The sequence below is a fragment of the Megachile rotundata genome, chromosome 14 (assembly GCF_050947335.1).
Source record: "Megachile rotundata isolate GNS110a chromosome 14, iyMegRotu1, whole genome shotgun sequence".
Lineage (NCBI taxonomy): Eukaryota > Metazoa > Arthropoda > Insecta > Hymenoptera > Megachilidae > Megachile > Megachile rotundata.
This window is the reverse complement of record NC_134996.1, coordinates 3,389,270-3,408,526: the sequence shown is the minus strand read 5'-3', so window position 1 is coordinate 3,408,526 and position 19,257 is coordinate 3,389,270. Positions and strand designations below refer to the sequence as shown.

Here is a 19,257-nt window from a genome sequence, read left to right as displayed (position 1 = left end):
TAAAATGAGATCAAACACGGTATAATTTGGACTTTATTTACTGGTTTAATTGACGATAAAAGTTTCTAACGCAGAGGAGGATAGCGAGTCGAAAAGAAAGAGACGCTGCGATCGTGGCAGTCGGCAAAGATCAAAAGTCTGCTCGATTGTTTGCAATACTTGACCATTGCTAATTTTTTTATTTTTCATCCATTTTTTTATATAACTTTTTCCATCATATTCGCAACGTTTTCCAGATTAAAATGAGACCAAACACGACTTAATTTGAGTTATATTTACTTGCAATATCTTATTAGAGTAAAATCATCGATGTACGCGCAACACTTGAAATTACAAGTAAATATGTCCCGAAGTATGTCGTGTTTGGTCTCATTTTAATCGGAAAAATGTCAAGAATTAATTGGTAAAAGTTTAGTAACGAAAAAGTCAAAAATAAAAAAGTTTTATTCTTGTATTAGGAGTGTCCTTCTAGTAGGTCACTGTTTGTTTACGTTCAGTCTCCTTCGCTCGAAATGTAGCACCTTTACGATATACGCAAACGGCGACCGTGATATTTTTCTCTTCTGTCCTTTTCTACGTTCGGCAAGACATCAATCAATGTAGGACCTGTACGATATACGCAAAACCTCACTCCCGAAAGATTTGCTTATATAGAATATCCACTGTACAAGTCGTTGAAAAATTGTAGAAAACCTAAAAAAAAGTATAAATACAAATTCCTTTAACTGTATGTTTTGTGTTAGATTGTGCATACTGCCACATTTATATTTTAAGATGGTCTCTTATAAACTGCAGAATTATTATATAATAATTATATAATAATAGTAATTATTATATAGTATTTCTTAATTAATGCTTCTATTCTCTTTCTTCAGATGCAGAAATATTGCGATATATAGAAAGAAAACTGGAAAAGTTGTATACTAATTGTCCAATTGAATCACATGATACTGTATGGGCTGCAGGAGATATGTGTATTGCACAGTATCATACAGACAAAAAATGGTACCGTGGGAAAGTAGTGAAAGTTGAAGAAAATGATATAATAGATGTAAAAATTTCATCAGTTCCTTTATTTCAAAAACTTATTTTCAGACCCTACAATTAACAAAGCGAAACATTTCTTGTAGGTTGAATTTGTAGATTATGGAAATATCGAAGAATGTTCAATTGGAACTTTGAAAAAAAGAGTTATTTTGGAAGATATTCCAATTCAGTGCACGAAATGTACAATCTATGGTCTAAATCCGGTAAGTATTTAAAATCAATTTTAGCATATTATTTAGCAAATGGTGCATTATTACATAAACTATACATAGCTTTATATCTTTAATAGATATTTATATTCATAATTCTAAATATATTTGAACTAATTTCATTTTCAATAGGCAACTTCAAGTGGAAAATGGATAACAGAAGACCTGGATAAGATACATGGGCTTTTAATTGAGAATGAATGTAAAGTAACTGTTATAGATAGAACTAAAATGCACCTTGTTGTAAGTAATCTCATATTCTACTAAACGAGAACGTCATCTGTTAATATAAATCAAGAACATAGATACCTAAGCATATACCTGTATACAGTAACATCTTCCACATTGTCCCTACTGATATGTCTATGCATATGTAATCCTTATTGCTGTGCCTATGCTATCTTCATCGAAGCCAGTCAGGCGTGCGGTGGATGTAATATGATATATTACGCGACTTTTTTGATAAGACTTTCTAGCTTAACAATTCAGAATATAATATTATAACTTTTTACTTTAATTTTTTCTAACACAAAGTATTTTTTATATATTCTGAGATTTTTCCAAATAAAATGATACCAAACATGATATAACTTGGGCAACATTTACTACATTTATTCAATACTTGGTTTATAAATCATTTAACACAAATAGTTTCCTACATTGTCCGTAAAGCATATACTGATTTTCACATTATCTATAAAATATAAGCCGATTCTCACTTTGTCCGTACAAGTTAGGCTGTATTATCACATTGTCCAAATACTATTTATATATTCAACGCATAATGTGTACAAATATTTCATATATTTTTACAGCAATCTGTTTTAATAATTAATTTAAAACGATTATTGACATGTAATGAGTTACAGACTCATTAAATAGTTAAAAATAAAAAATTATTGGAAAGTTTATGTAACATTTGATACGCTGAGAAATTCCATGATTACCTTAACTATCTTTCCGTCCTATCCTTATACTTTCTGCCCATTTCTTTATTTGATAAACATCAGACATATTGCGAGACTCAAATTACGATTATAATATTCCCGAACATTATACTATTTTTATTCCGAACAAAGGGATAATGCGACAGATATTACTGTATGTATAAATACCGGGATGCAAAGATACAATATACATGTAAGATGTAGAAATATAGGAATAAAAATATATTACATTTTTCTTGTAGCGTATATTAATAATATGTAGCACAGAAAGAGGAAATTATTATTTCACATGTGAAATCTTGCATTTGAATAAATAAGAAATAGGTCAATAATTATTATTTTATTAACAAAAACATGACATTTCATACATGTATTCTATATTGTTGTCCTTTATTTATTATTCTAATAATATACGATAATTTTGCTTTACTGGCACTTTTTAACCTTATAATATAACAGCAAGTATAAAAAATTGCATACTATACTTCACATATTATAATATTATCCTAACTATACGAAAACAGTAGTATAAGTTATACTTGTTCATGCACGAGAGACACATGATCATTAAAAAATGTGTATTATGCTAACAAGGAAAGGCACGCAAGTGTCCCCCTCCGATTTTGATGAAACTTCGTAGGTTTGTTAAGCAGGCAAAAATAAGGGACACGTATTTTTTTTTATCGGCTGAGACGCGGGTTTAAGGGGTGAAACGAGCCCTTAAAGTTTCGACCCCTTTTGGCTATCTCGAAAACCATACGAGATACATTAAAACTTCTAATAGAAAAGTTGTATGGTTTCTTGCGTATAATAACAGGATGTTAACCAATTTTGCAAAATACAATTTGTTTATAACAAAAAAATTTTTCATAACCTTATTTTACAATTTATTCAAATTTGTATAATGACAAAAAGTGTAGAGAATTTTATTACAAATCCATTGGTATATATATATATACAATATTGCCTCCTATTAATAATTCCTCAGATTTTTATCATAAAGGTTCGCGCGCGCGCCCGCTGACGCTCCACACTATACTAAATCGGATGAAGTCGGACGATATTACACTGTCAGTCAACATTATTTATAAGCATAAATGAGAAACGATTACATTTGCGTTATAATTAACATTTATCGTTAAAGTACAGAGGTATTCTGTATCTTAATTTCATTAGAAATGATTCAAACGGTTTTCGATGCACCATGCACATGAAATAATTGCTGCGTCACTACATATGTGGCATAGTGGTTCATTATGCGATGCATAGCAAAATACGGGATTTTGAAAATGAAGTCTTGACGATATGTATCTACTTTATACCATGGAGTATTTGAACCTCGATTACAGCAGACCATGTTCAAGGCGATGAATATTTTTGTTATGGCTTCGATATCCGGAAAACTTACAAAAGAAAATTTTTAAACCTGGTTAACAGAAGTTTATTCTCCAAATACAAAAACAACAAAACAGCTCTATTATTAGATTCTTGGAGCGCGCATTGTTGTCGTAGGGTTGACGAAGCTATTCCGATAAATAAAGAAATAATGTTATTTATGATTCTAACTGGAACTACAAAATATTTACAACTATTATACGTGTACGGATTTCACGTATGGAAAAATTTTGTTTGTCGCTTTTCGGACATAGTTGTTATATTGCAATATGACATTAATCTCCACACACGAGATAGCATTTTAAAACTACAATGACTTGTTCATAATCAGTTTTCTTCACCACGATTTGAAAATTTCATTTTATGATATAAAAGTGGATTCATATCGTCAAAACCATCTCATTTTCCAAATACAGTAGAATTTTGCTATGCATCACATAATGAACCACTATGCCATATACATATGCCGTGACGTACCAATTATTACATATACTTAATGTCGGAAACCGTTGTGTTTGAAACATTTTTTCGAAGAATACCATTATTGCCACGATTATGTTCCCTAACTTATTCAAACTATTAGTTACCTATAAAATTGACATATACATAGAATACCTATGTACTTTAACAATAAATGTTTTGTAATACATATTTAATAAAATTAACAGTTATGTATAACGTAAATGTAATTGTTTCTCATTTATGCTTATAAATAATGTCGACTGACAGTGTAATATCGTCCGACTTCATCCGATTGAGTACAGTGTGGAGCGTCAGCGGGCGCGCGCCCGAACCTTTATGATAAAAATCTGAGGAATTGTAGGAGGAAATATCGTATATATATATACCAATGGATTTGTAATAAAATTCTCTACACTTTTTGTCATTATACAAATTTGAATAAATTGTAAAATAAGGTTATGAAAAATTTTTTTGTTATAAACAAATTGTATTTTGCAAAATTGGTTAACATCTTGTTATTATACGCAAGAAACCATACAACTTTTCTATTAGAAGTTTTAATGTATCTCGTATGGTTTTCGAGATAGCCAAAAGGGGTCGAAACTTTAAGGGCTCGTTTCACCCCTTAAACCCGCGTCTCAGCCGATAAAAAAAAATACGTGTCCCTTATTTTTGCCTGCTTAACAAACCTACGAAGTTTCATCAAAATCGGAGGGGGACACTTGCGTGCCTTTCCTTGTAAGTTGGATGTACGTTATTTAAACATATTTATATGTAACGATAGTATACAATAATATAATTCTATATATATTATATATCTTTTTCAGATTTCTATAATGATGTTTCCAAACAAATATTGTAAAAATAGATGCGATTTAATTACATTTCTTTCAAAGGAATGGGAAATGAATATTAAACATAATGTTAACACTAGCGTATCCGACCAAAGTGTTTCTACAACAGACACCCCGGATATAGTTATAGAAAATTCGAAATCTTTTTGTTCGGATAACGAAATAATGAAAGATGCGATTATTAGTGGAAATTCCATATTGGTTTTAAATCCGGTTACAATCAATAAAAACGAAAGTCCCAATACAACTGATATTGAAAATTTATCATGGTGTAAAATAAACGACGAAATAATCACTTCAACACCACAAGTTGTTTCTGAAGAGAATCTTTCGATGAATTACAAATTGATCGAGCTACCACAAGATACAGAGTTCATAGAAGTAGAACTGTGCTTCAGTATTAGTACAACTGAATTTTACGCTCATCTAAAAAACAACTCACACTCAGAGGTATGCAATAAAAATTAATACAGAGCATATTTGATAAAACTTTTTCGCTGTAATTCGAAAATTCATAAATTTGAGATTTTTAAATTGAAACATTAAAATATTCAAAACTTTTAATTTCTAAATTTCTAATTTTTAAAATTAGCAATTCCTGAAGGAGGGGTATAAAAATTAAGTTTTTAAAATCCATTTAACAATACGACGTTTAAAAAAGGTTAAATTTCTACATAGTATGTGCTTATAGCAACACTTCTTAATTTCCACATACGTTACAAATGTAATATTCTAGTCTTTAAAACTATTTATAATTCCTTTTTACTTTTGATACTAGGATGTATCGCAAATATAATTTGGTACATTATTCATCTTGTTAATATGGTCACATACTAGTATATTACCTTAGATAACACTTTCGTAACAAAGTCTGATATCCTTTAATTACAAAATATGCATAAGAAATGATTATATAGATAGTTCCTCAATATTCTTAATATACAATGACTGATACTTCATTCAAGTAAATAACAAATTAACATTACGATACTTTTATTATTTTGTAAAAACTGAACTCACTTAATTTAAAAAAAAATATACATATTATATCATTTAAATACAGTCTACCGAGATGTAAATCAGAATTATTTTATTCTTTTTAAATAAGGTCGATTTTCTTCTCTAAAATTTTGCAAATTTGCAAATTTAAATTTCCAAACTTTAATAAAAAAATGTTGAAGTTGTAAACTGGTAATTTTTAAATCCGAATATGTAACAAATATTAAATTTAAAAATATTACTGAAGTAAATAATATGTAAAAATGTCTACTTTGGTATTCCTTTGATTCTAGATTTTAAATAATTACTACACACAGTATGAACTTTTAATGAAAGATTTGCAAGAAAATGCGTCTAAACAACAAATAATTACAAATTTTACACCTAGTGAGTACTATTATCATTTATACTTTTAAATCCAATATCTAGAAACCTTTGCAAAATCAGTTATATTTGATAACCACTAGACTACACGGTAGTGCATGTACTGAAATTTTCTTTTATAGATACACCATGCTGCGCAAAATACAATGACGATATTTGGTATAGGTGCCTCATAGTAGAATCTGAACCAATTGAAGATTCAAGTGAAACCGAAATTAAATTGATTTATGTCGATTATGGTAACTGCGAATACAGAACAGTACATTTTGACCAGTATGTTATATTTTTATAATCTCAAATTGTTTTTGATGTAACGTAACCAGTTGGATCTGCCTGTTATTATTTTCAATAAATGTTGAAACTACAAAAAAACTAAAAACTAATTGTTTTGTTCACATAATAGGTGTGAATTATTTGAATTGAAAAAAGAATGGATGAATGTACCAGTTATGGCAATTAAATGCAAATTATGGAATATTGAATGTGTTCCGACAGCAAATCTTGAGAGTTTTTTAAATCAGCTAGAAGAAATGTATAACAGACGTGTTGTAGCTACAATCAAAGTAACTATTACTTTATGATAATAATTGGTTACAAATGATCTATTATTTACTAAAGTAATTATTTCAGGAAATCGACGAAGAATTCATGCATATTGAATTGTATGATAATGAGGAACGTAAAGAACTTTTGTATAAGACGCTCATCGAAGAAGGTTTATTCACATTAAAAAACAAATGACGGATTTTATTATAATCAAGCATTAGTATACGTTTATTTCTATATGATATAGGGTTATTTTTAATGGTAAAAATTAATCTTTACCAAAATTATTAAATTTCATATTTTTATGTTTATTTTATATTTCTAATGTCACAGAGTTATTAAGTTGCGATTACTGACACAAGGAATAATTTTTTATAAGTTTTATTTACTGTACCAGATTAAATTTATATAATATAATATTGGTATTTTTAGATAGGTTTATACGTTTATTTTAAAAAAAGATATTAACGTTGTGTACTTTTAGCAATTTGTTCTTTAAGCACTAGAATACTTTGTCTTTGTTCGGGTGGTAACATAGCGATTTGTTCATCTGATAATTGCAGTACTTGCATTATTAAAGCCGCCTGTAATAAAATTAACAGTTACATTTATACTTGTATTATTAAGTGTACTCACAATTATTGTACGATTTGATATATTTTTATGATACTTTGACTGATATGTAATTATAATGTAATTATTTATACCTTCTCTTGATCAGATGCTCCGCTAGGTATATTTCCAGCCGGAGACATGCCTGCCATAAGTCTTGAAGTTGCAGATGTTGCAGATGTTGTTAATGCAGCAGCAGAAGCTGTAACAGTACCTGCTACAATATTCGACGGTTGAACAGTTGGCGCAGCAACAGGTCTTGGTACCACCGGTGATGCTACTGGTATTGATGCTAAGGAAAATTCAAATTAATTTAATATATTTCTAAGAACTAGTAAATGAATTACGTTTGCAAAAACTTACGATTAGCTTTGGTAATTCTGGGATCAATAGGCATTCTTGGATCCCTGGGATCTCTAGGATCTCTTCCAAATCTATCTGTTCTTGGATCGCGACAGAAACTGAAAAAAAGTAAAATGTTTTTAGAAATATCAGAAAGTTACTGTTTAAAAGTATCTAAAGTAATTATGAAACCTCTCAACTCCTTCAACAGGAAGTGCACTGTAAAAAAGAGTAAATTTTTTAATTATATTAGTGCCAAATTTTCTGTCCAATAAACCAAATACTAACTTATCTGTAACATTAAATGTGTTGAGTCCCCTAGGGTCTGTAGTTGCAGTTGCAACTGATGGTACACTAACAGGTGTTGGCTGTACTTGTTGGGGACCTCGTAAATCTTGATCCATTCTAGCTAAACGAGGATCCATTTGTCTATCCAATGTGCGCAGATCAACATCTTGTCCTGTATCAGAATTACAGTATTTGGTTAAACAAATATTAATATATTTTTAAACAGTTATTGTTACAATGTCTGTCCTTAATATTATAGCTCTTTTAGTATTTTTTTATATTTACCAGCAAATATTGTCGCTGGTGGATTTGTAACAGGGGCTGGACACGAAGGAGCCCATGGTTGTTCAATTCTTGGCACAACTGGATGTGCAACTGGCTTTTCAGATGGTGTTAACACACCTGGAATTGGATTTGCTTTATGTAACATATTAACTGCTGTGTGAGGGTCTACTATTCTCATCACTACTTGAGCTTGTAGCAAAGCATATGCTAGTTGGGGGTTCTGAAGTAGCATTTGACGTGCTTCGTTTGGATTATTTTGTACACAGAGTTTCATCTGTTTCATAAGTTCAAACATCTGCTCAGGTGGCAAAGACGCTACAGCTTTACTTATAGCTTCAGGGGCCTTATCTGCTTGCACCGCTTCTCCATATGGATTTTCAGTATTTTGCCCTTGAAGGAGACTCTGCATTTCCATTCGACTCTTTTCAGTACAAGCATTATCAACACGTAATGTTCTTCCACCAATTTCATAACCATTCAAATTTCTCATAGCGCTAAGAGCTGTTTCTTGATCTTTATATTCGCAGAAGCCATATCCCTTAGGTTTGCCTGTTTCTCGGTCAAATACTAATCTATTTAAAATAATTCAAAATTTGTAATATCAAATTAAATTTTAATATTAATTTTAATATACTATAAATCATTCACTACTGAATAATTTTGAAAAATAAGTTTAAACTAGAAATAAGAAATTTTATATTAATTATTTGCTTTTTAGGTGTACGCATATGTGTAACTTACAAAGAACATTTTATAATTGTTCATGGATAACAATTTATAACTATAAAAAGAATATATATGAAAATACTGTAGACTGCAAGGTTATATTTGAAAGATAACAAAACTGATTCTAATAAAATTAATATACAAGATCAAAAATGAACTTACTTAAATGAAAGCACTGGTCCAACTTCACTAAAAATATCCTTTAAATTCTCTTCCGTAGCTTCGTACGGGATATTCCCGACTATTGAAAAACATTACGCATATTTAGAGGTTATGTATCATATTACGGGTAGAGTAATTTAAAAATTATTTTCTTACCGAAGACACTTCGCATAGATTTGTCCATGAGTGATTGATCAGAAATAGTTGAATTACTCATTTTCGTAATTTATTCGTTTTTGTTTATTATTCGAAGTTTAAACTTGGTATGCGTTTAACTGAAAAAAAAAATAAACACAAACCTTACAAATCTAGGGAAATGTAACTATAGGATGTCAAAATAAGCATCAGCTTTTGTTAACCCTTTGTCACTTTTCGTCACGTCTGCTTGCAGTTGTAACGCGAGCGTACTTGTTATCATCCTGAATATAGTCAGTGTAGTATGGCGACACGACCGTGAGAATATTTACAGAGCACATCTGTACTTTGTTATATCGATGACCATAAATTAAGAGCGAAATTTAAACTATCTGAGCGTGCGATCATGTACAATAGACAAAGCTTATATTGTTAAAGCCACTCGACGTGGGTGTTCATGCTTGGGAAAGTTTGGGAATCCAGAGAATAAACATAGCTTCATTCTGAATGTTTGTAGAGATTAATTTATTAGGGACCGTATCGAATTCGTTGCTTTTGACTAACAAGGGAACATATCCAACCGACACACGCCGATTTTGATGAAACTTACGTGAGATATAGTTCTCAAAAAAATATTTGACACGTATTTTTTTTTATCGGCAATCGTGCATATTGAAGGGGTGAAAATAGCCCTCGAAGTTGGGGGTTGAAACCATATTTTTAGGAATATCTCCGGAACTAAAGAAGATAATTGAATTCTTTTTTTGGTAAATTGTTCGTCTTTGGATAGGAAATTTTTGTGCGAAAAAAAATTTCAAGAAACTTTATTTGTTTAAATAATATTTAAAAAATTTATCATTTTTGTTTAAATTTTTGCGCTAAATGTTGATCTATTTTTTTGCAACTTCGTGTACGTAAACTATAGACAAAAATAGAGGATACGTGTTTTTGGAATTTGTTGTTTGTTGCAATGTTTATTAGATATATAATTTAACATCACCTCCTGTGAAGAGGGGCAATCATCATTTTTATTAAAAATATCATTATTTTCACAATCTTTTACATTATTTTAGCGATTTTATACCTCTTCATATGCCGTTAATTGATTTCTGAACAATTATTGTAAGCGTCACAGGTATGAGCGTGACGCGGTTACAATCATCGCCGTAAGGAACATAGGCTTTTATGGCCAATATTGTTAAAAAATAATTTAATTTATTTTTATTTTCTGAGTTTCTTAAAAAATCCCAATGTTTCCAAAAGTTCTAAATATTTTATTTAGAATGAAGTCTTTACGCCTGTAAAAGTATAAAAGCAGTATTGGCCATAAAAGCCTATGTTCCTTACGGCGATGATTGTAACCGCGTCACGCTCATACCTGTGACGCTTACAATAATTGTTCAGAAATCAATTAACGGCATATGAAGAGGTATAAAATCGCTAAAATAATGTAAAAGATTGTAAAAATAATGATATTTTTAATAAAAATGATGATTGCCCCTCTTCACAGGAGGTGATGTTAAATTATATATCTAATAAACATTGCAACAAACAACAAATTCCAAAAACACGAATCCTCTATTTTTGTCCATAGTTTACGTACACGAAGTTGCAAAAAAATAGATCAACATTTAGTGCAAAAATTTAAACAAAAATGATAAATTTTTTAAATATTATTTAAACAAATAAAGTTTCTTGAAATTTTTTTTCGCACAAAAATTTCCTATCCAAAGACGAACAATTTACCAAAAAAAGAATTCAATTATCTTCTTTAGTTCCGGAGATGTTCCCAAAAATATGGTTTCAACCCCCAACTTCGAGGGCTATTTTCACCCCTTCAATATGCACGATTGCCGATAAAAAAAAATACGTGTCAAATATTTTTTTGAGAACTATATCTCACGTAAGTTTCATCAAAATCGGCGTGTGTCGGTTGGATATGTTCCCTTGTAAGTCGCGTTCGGTTCTGGAAAGCTTCGAGATCTCCTACGAATATCTTTTCATGCACTCGGAGAGGGTCGTAAATTTTCGCCCAGTACAAGGACTTTGTTTTCGCGTTTCTCTGGGTCCCACGCTTTCTCTAAGCACATGTTCAATGTTACGTTCCCGCGTCTTGGTGGAGCCTCCACCACCACGCGGCTGAGGGTGGACCACAGCCAGGAGAAGGGGCCCACATCAGACGGGGGTGGACTCCTCCACCATTGGACAAGGGATGATCCTGAGGGAGGATCCAGGATCCAGCGAGGAAGGGGCGTCGATCCGCATCACCCGAAGATCTCCTCCGCCAAGCGCAGAACGATCAGACTAATTTTGTATTTCATACGCTCCAGTTGCTCTTGCAAAATAAGTACTTTGTCAATTATCGGAATAAATAGTTGGACTTAGTCGTTTTCCATCTTAAATCTGTTTCGAATCATTTCTACACACCGCGAGCAGAGCGCTCAGCGCTCCACGGGTTAACTTACCCACATCCTAAATTTCCTAGCCCGCGAACGGTAAATGCAACAGAGTAGGTATAACAAGAAGCGATACTAGACAACAAAACCTACCTGCTAGAGAGAGACAGAAAATACAACCAATTTAAATGTCCAAATCAAAAGAATCAGGGGTGCACATGTGTATAATCTGGGTGCTAGAAGTATGGCGGACGAAAAAGAATAGTTTAAACTTGTGTAACATCCCTGAAGAATTTTTAAACTTTTATTGCAGTGTCATTTCTTCAATTATCGACTGTATTTCTCCCTTACCGACCGCGACATTAGACAAATCGAGTATCATAAGAATTCAGTAAACTGTCGGTAATAAATATATAATTCTATAAGGAAAATTCCGCAATGCTATGTGTTTACGTGCCGCGAAGCTCGCCCCGAATTTCCTGGAATTCTCGCGTAGTTTTAGAGAAGGATAGAAATACATTTTACAATTGCGATATTATTAGTTATTAAAAACTATTAGCTAAACAAATCAGTTAATATATATCAAGCGTACTAATATTATGTTATCCGGAAATAGAGTCAGATGTTAGTTTATTGCAGTATATATTGTAAATTATAATATTGTTCAATGGAATGTTCTGGAAGCATCGTATGTATAAACATTTAGCTCCGATTCGTATAGAAGTCGTGCACAGCGTATAGAAAGAGATAGAAAATGCAATTTCATTAAAACACTATTAAATTACTATTTTTATATCAGAAATGTAAACCATAATGTAGAATGCGATATTAATAATGTAATTAAATCGGTTGTTTGTACAATTAATGTCTAATTACGAATTTATACGATAATTATATATTTCGACGTTATGGGGGTTTTCCGAGAATTCGCCAGGCTGGCGAGTATAAAAGGCCGAGCGGAGCTCGCCAAAATCGCAGAACAGTTTTCGAAGTCGAGCCAGCTAGAAGTCTTCAGATAAGTATAACCGGAACAGTTTTCGCTGTGAAGAGCCGCAACGATTCTTAATACTTGACTGGTAAAGCGGGTATACGCCATTTGGATACTTAGTCGTGGCTCGTTTTAGTAGCTAGCTAACGCAGGCTCCCCATTCAAACGGTCTCGTATCTGAAACTCCGCTAGGAGAGTGCTATACTTGGCGCCAAGAAAGGTTAAGATATCGAAAGGATAGCTCTCAGCTACTCATATTTGATTTTACATCGGATTGCTAACGCGCCATCAGATTCTCGGATCTTGCTCTGGGTCGTTTCGTAGCTAGCTAACGCAGGCTCCCCAATTAAGCGATCTGGTTTTGGCTGTCAGTGTTCGTTTTGACACAAAGGGTCATGAACAATTAGTTGTCGAGACAAATTAAAAGAGTAACTGTTCCGAGTAATTAATTCATTTAGATTCAAATAAATTTTGAACTTGAATTAGTAAAAGAATATTGTTCTGTCATTAGCGTAATCTCAGTAGTCGACTACACCGCGTTAGATATCAGATAAAATCACTAATCTGTCTAACTTTGCGAAAGCGTATTTAGGTACGTTTAGAGAATCACACTTAGGTCGTGTTCCTCGCTGCGGTAGACTATAACGCACTAATATTATTAATTTCATAAAAGAATAATTCATTATATATACTACAAACCTACTAATCAAGATAAACTTTGTAATTGCGATAGCGTTCGAAACCGAGGATCAAATCCTATAGAAAACCGAATTCAGTTAATTACATAAAAGCGAAGTTAGCTTCATCCGAAATCAGATTTAGGTACGATATAATATAAAGAATTAACTAACGAGAATCAGATTTAGTTAGATTCACAATTACCTATTACGTATTGTTAATTTGCCAAGTTCTATTATTTCTATTATTAATATTATATAAAAATCTATTTAGTTTCTTTTGATCAAACCAGTATACTTTTCATATTTTGTTGTTATTTGTTACTTGTTATTTGTTAAATTCATCATCTTCGTTATTTTATTGAATGAATCTTATTGTTGAAAGATATTGACCTGTGGATTTCACTCCTTTTAACCGCACACCACACGAATCCCACAATCTTTATATTTAGTTATTTTTTTAAACGAGTCGTTCAGTTGGTAAAAGCCGCTCTTTACCTTACTAGCGTTAGTAACTATCTGAATCTAGGTTCCAGAGTCGTTACACTTGCATATTTACCAGTGTTGCGTTTACCGTCCGCGGTCTAGGGATTTTGGGATGTGGGTAAGTTAACCCGTGGAGCGCTGAGCGCTCTGCTCGCGGTGTGTAGAAATGATTCGAAACAGATTTAAGATGGAAAACGACTAAGTCCAACTATTTATTCAGATAATTGTCAAAGTACTTTTTATAAGAGCGAACTGGAGCGTATGAAATACAAAATTAGTCTGATCGTTCTGCGCTTGGCGGAGGAGATCTTCGGGTGATGCGGATCGATGCCCCTTCCTCGCTGAATCCTGGATCCTCCCTCAGGATCATCCCTTGTCCAATGGTGGAGGAGTCCACCCCTGTCCGATGTGGGCCCCTTCTCCTGGCTGTGGTCCACCCTCAGCCGCGTGGTGGTGGAGGCTCCGCCAAGACGCGGGAACGTAACATTGAACATGTGCTTAGAGAAAGCGTGGGACCCAGAGAAACGCGAAAACAAAGTCCTTGTACTGGGCGAAAATTTACGACCCTCTTCGAGTGCATGAAAAGACATTCGTAGGAGATCTCGAAGCTTTCCAGAACCGAACGCGACTTAGTCAAAAACAACGAATTCGATACGGTCCCTAATAAATTAATCTCTACAAACATTCAGAATGAAGCTATGTTTATTCTCTGGATTCCCAAACTTTTCCTAGCACGAACACCCACGTCGAGTGGCTTTAACAATATAAGCTTTGTCTATTGTACATGATCGCACGCTCAGATAGTTTAAATTTCGCTCTTAATTTATGGTCATCGATATAACAAAGTACAGATGCGCTCTGTAAATATTCTCACGGTCGTGTCGCCATACTATACTGACTATATTCAGGATGATAACAAGTACGCTCGCGTTACACCAGTAATAAAAGACTAAGAACTAGTCTTACCAACTAACTATATACAGCTTAACCTAAGAAATAAAAAGTAACTAGTAAAGGAACTGTTTCAGAGGGCGTGTGTGTCGCTGTCGCTACAGTCGCCATATCACTCCCCTCCGAGTGAATTAATACGCGAACGTAACTTTTTTTGTACATAAATTTTTGGTACGCTATTTCGATTTCGTTTCCTTTATAATCAATTTTAAATATTCGATCGGTAACCCTTTGCACTACTCTAAATGTGTAACGTCCCTGAGGAAACCTTTTTCTTTCTACCGGCATCATCGCGACAATCTTCTATCCATCGATTAGAATAGTCAATTATCGACCGTAGTTGCCAATTATCGACAGTACATTAGGTATCTCTTACCATATCTATCAAATTCGACAGTCGGTAATCAATATATATATATATATATTTCTATTTATATTAATTATGATTTTGATTTAGAGTAGGTAATATCTTCCATAAAAGTAATTGAATATTGAGTTAGAATAATTAAAACAAGATAATATATTATTTTATTTTATTTTTCTAATAAATAGTTTTGTATAAGAAATTTTCGTTACGCTATGATGTGCCTACGTGCCGTGATACTCGCCCGAAATCCTTGAGATCAGCGCTAATCCTAGAAAAGGATAGCGATACTATTTCTATTTACGGCATTATCAAACATTAAATTAATTAATTAGCTAAATCAATATACGTAAAATCAACCAGTAATAAACTATTCATGGCCGGAATCACAATTATTTTCTTCAACTAAAAAGCTGTAAATCGGAATAGATTCGACTCTCGTAGAATTCGTGCGCAGTTAATTAGAAAAGGACAGAAAATGTATTTTTCGCTAAAACACCGTTATACTACTATTTTAATATTAAATTGTTAGCCAGAAATGAAAGAGCGACATTTAAAATATAATTAAACCGTTAAATTTTATAATTAATGCATAATAACGAATTTAGATATTCTGACGTCACAGAAATTCCAGGAATTCGGCGAACCTGCGAGTATAAAAGGGCGAGCGAAACCCGTCTAAAATCAGAACAGTTTTCGAAGTCGAGCTAGTCACAACTCTCTCTGATAAGAATAAGAACTCAAAACAATTTTCGCTGTCAAGAGCCGCAACGAATCTTGATACTTGATTAATCAAGCGAGTATACGCCATTTGGATACTTGATCGTGGGTCGTTTTAGTAGCTGGCTAACGCAGAGCACCCCATTCAAACGATCTCGTATCTGAAACTCCTTCGGGAGAGAGCTATACTTAGCACCAAGAAAGGTTAAGATATCGAAACGATAGCTCTCAGCTACTCATATTTGATTTTTGGTCGAATTGTTAACGCGCCATCAGATTCTCGGAGCTCGCTCTGGGTAGTTTAGTAGCCAGCGAATAGCAGGCTCCCCATTTGAGCGGCTTGGTCTCTGAAATCCCTGTCTTTTGGGTGGCAGTTCAGCAATTACGATTTTACAATTAGAGTCAATTGATTTGCTACCCTGTCGAACTTATATTGTTCACCTGATTCTGGTATCGTTGGGTCGTTTTAGTAGCTGGCTAACGCAGAGCTCCCCAATTTAAGCGATGTGGTTTCGGATGTTAGTATTCGTTTTGGCTAAAAGGGTCATGAACCATTTAGTTGTCGAGTTAAATCATAAGAGTAATTGTTCCGAAAAGTAGTTCCTCAGATTCAGATAAATTTTGGTCATTTGAATTAATAAAAGAATACTTTTCTCACTTAGCGTCATTTCCGTAATCGATTACACCGCGTTAGATAGTAGATATATCTGTCTAATTTTTGCGAAAGCGTATTTAGGTGCGCTTAGAGAATCTCACTTAGGTCGAATTCCTCGTAGCGGTAGATTATAAAGCGCTAATATTAATTAATATCGTCAAAGAACATTTATACAAATCAATCGTACAAATTGAGATAAATTTTGTCATTGCGATAGCTTCGAACACGAGAATCGAATACGTATAAAAGCGAAGTTAACTTTATCAGAGATCAGAATTAGATACGGTCCAATATAAAGTATTAACCAGCGAGTTTTATATCGTAAATTCAAGATTATCTATTACATATTGTTTAATTTGTTAAATTCTATTATTTCTATTATTATTATTATATCAAGATCTATTTAGTTTCTCTATTCTAATTAATCATTTATAATCTATATACTTTTCTTTATTTGTTGTTATTGTTATTTGTTAGTTTCATTTCTTATCGTTTTATTGAATAAATCTTATTGTTGAAAGATATTGACCTGTGGATTTCATTCCTTAACCGCACACCACACGAATCCCACAATCTTTATTTGTCAAATCGAGTCGTTTAGGGGTAAAAGCCGCTCTTTACCTTTTAGCGCTTGTAACTAGCGGAACTTAGGTTCCAGGGACGTTACAAATGGATCTTCGTAAGGCGGTTCTAAAGGTTTTCGAATCGCGTCTACTCGCAAAAACACGTGCGAACATGTATATAAATTTTTATGAGTAAATGTCTTTTGAGCGCTATGGTGCGATATTAGACTTGGTTTAATTTGTCTGATATGTTGCCTAAATTTCTCTAAAAATATTTGCGAATTTGTAGTTTCGTCTTGAGCTATGAAAAACTTTCGCGGCAATTTTATGGGAGCGCCGTATACCATTTCCGCCGCAGATGCACCAATATCGTCTTTAAGGGGTAACGCCACTCTAGAAGTCAGGAAAAAATGTGATTTTCGGGAATTTTTAAAGTAATAACCGTACAAGTTATAAGGTCAGAATAAAAAAGGCTTTATTAGATGTGTTTTGAAGATGGTTGGTAAATTTTTATAAACAATTTGCACTAAAAATGGCGGCTGTAGGTGCTAGCAAGCAACAACACTATTTTTTTGAAAGGGCTTCAGGCCGGACTATTTTTTCATTAACGCATGGTTCTAAGTCAAAAAATCCAAAAATTTCTCATATTATATACCAAAATCTATGGAACATCGTACGGAAATTAAAAAATATTAATAATTGTTAATTTAGTGTAGATATGAACAAAAAGTTTCGAAAAACGGCAGAAAATTCAGCATTAAATTGTTCATAAAATGTTAAGTAGTTAATTAATAAAAAAATCCGTACGATGTTCACTGCGATATACTATTTTGCACCTCTCCACGAAATTTCAAGTCGATTAGTTAAAAACTTTTCGAGTTATTTGTCCGGCCAGTTCAAATAAAGTGATTTTGAGAAAAACGCGTTTGAAGATTTGATTGCTATTCAGCATAAGAAATTTGTTATATAACTTTAATCAGCGATGCCTGCACCATACATTTGGCCTTCTATATTAACATCCTCCATGTCCTTTTCCTTCTTGTTGGATCTGAGATTCAATCTCGACATTTTTGAAGCTTTATTCAAAGATCGTTCTGAAAACTCTACGCATCAGGCGTCGACTTGTAGGCAAAAAGTGCAACAATTGTCTTCGACAGACATATCCAAGACTTTCATTAGTTCCATTATAGTGAATAGTTCATCTTTAAATATGCAAAGAGATATTTTTCGATGGATTCATGGTGTCAACGGATGATTAAATCATAATAAATACTCAACTCATCAATGAGTTTTCCTGACAAATTTTCCTTTCCTTCATGAAACTTTATCTATTTTTTCAAACTGAGGGTCATTGTTTATTAACCTAACTGAATCAGACCTTTTCCCCTTACCCAGGTACCGTTCTCTACGCTAATTATTATCGTGCGAGTTATGTTATGGTTTTTAAAATAAATGCACAATACTTTGAAATAAACACGTTTCTTTTAATTTTTATCCGTTCGTACAGGCCACAGGCTTAATTAAGAATGAATCAGTGCCTCGTCGCCAAGGCGATGGTACCCACGGCTCTTATCTTTTGTTTCGTCTATGGCGGGGCCTCATCCCGCCGGTGCACAGTGGCGAAAAACGGCGAAAACGTGGACAAAACTAATATCTTCGATTCTGAGATAAATTATTTAAATGTTTTTCGATAAAATGATTATATTAGTGTTACAAATTAGTTTTTTGTGTTAAAAATCGAATTTTGATTTGTTAGTTAACTAATACGGTTAGTTAACTAGTACGTATGAATTTTTATCTCGTAAACTATTTATCGGAATTAATTCAATCTTTTTGCATTTTAAACTTGAATGTTTGAACTATCATAATAATATTTTTTTCATTAGCAAATTCATTTTTTATTATCAGAAATTGCAAATAAATTTTTATTTTTTAAATTATTTAATAATGTTTAAATATCTAATATGTAATATATATATATGGGTGTGGATATTGAAATCTCACCTACAAAACAAGACTTTTTGCAACGGTCAGCGACGACATATTTGAAAAACGTTCGAAACC

At 32.7% G+C, this 19,257-nt stretch overlaps 2 protein-coding genes across 4 annotated transcripts in view; one reads left to right on the top strand and one right to left on the bottom strand.

Annotated features, from left to right (window-relative positions):
- qin (tudor domain-containing protein qin) overlaps window positions 1-7,529 on the top strand; it is a 441,068-nt gene extending 433,539 nt beyond the window's left edge. For both annotated transcript variants that reach the window (XM_076539747.1, XM_076539748.1), the window contains 8 exons: window positions 876-1,051; window positions 1,131-1,250; window positions 1,389-1,499; window positions 4,888-5,364; window positions 6,207-6,300; window positions 6,420-6,570; window positions 6,701-6,860; window positions 6,928-7,529. In XM_076539747.1, coding sequence (XP_076395862.1) covers window positions 876-1,051; window positions 1,131-1,250; window positions 1,389-1,499; window positions 4,888-5,364; window positions 6,207-6,300; window positions 6,420-6,570; window positions 6,701-6,860; window positions 6,928-7,038 — 1,400 coding nt within the window. In that variant the 3' untranslated portion in view covers window positions 7,039-7,529. The remainder of the gene's footprint in view (window positions 1-875; window positions 1,052-1,130; window positions 1,251-1,388; window positions 1,500-4,887; window positions 5,365-6,206; window positions 6,301-6,419; window positions 6,571-6,700; window positions 6,861-6,927) is intronic.
- Window positions 7,209-9,533, bottom strand: CstF64 (cleavage stimulation factor subunit 2 CstF64). 2 transcript variants are annotated; one of them, XM_003705539.3, is made up of 8 exons: window positions 9,415-9,533; window positions 9,259-9,337; window positions 8,371-8,942; window positions 8,086-8,257; window positions 7,990-8,016; window positions 7,819-7,916; window positions 7,551-7,747; window positions 7,209-7,427 (listed from the first exon to the last, which is right to left on the bottom strand). In XM_003705539.3, exons 1-8 carry the CDS (start codon window positions 9,473-9,475, stop codon window positions 7,308-7,310), a joined length of 1,326 nt encoding a protein of 441 aa, XP_003705587.1. In that variant the 5' UTR covers window positions 9,476-9,533; the 3' UTR covers window positions 7,209-7,307. The 2 variants fall into 2 exon arrangements, with proteins under 2 accessions (XP_003705587.1, XP_012146043.1); XM_012290653.2 differs by lacking the exon at window positions 7,990-8,016.
- Between the last annotated feature and the right edge of the window lie 9,724 nt (window positions 9,534-19,257).

What these genes read in the sequence shown, in the direction of transcription:
- CstF64 (XM_003705539.3), bottom strand. Translation starts at nt 9,475, where the DNA reads ATGAGTAATTCAACTATTTCTGATCAATCACTCATGGACAAATCTATG. An exon ending in ATCTATGCGAAGTGTCTTCG is followed by an intron (nt 9,338 to 9,414) that starts GTAAGAAAATAA and finishes GTTTTTCAATAG; the next exon opens with TCGGGAATATCCCGTACGAA. An exon ending in GGACCAGTGCTTTCATTTAA is followed by an intron (nt 8,943 to 9,258) that starts GTAAGTTCATTT and finishes TATTTTAAATAG; the next exon opens with ATTAGTATTTGACCGAGAAA.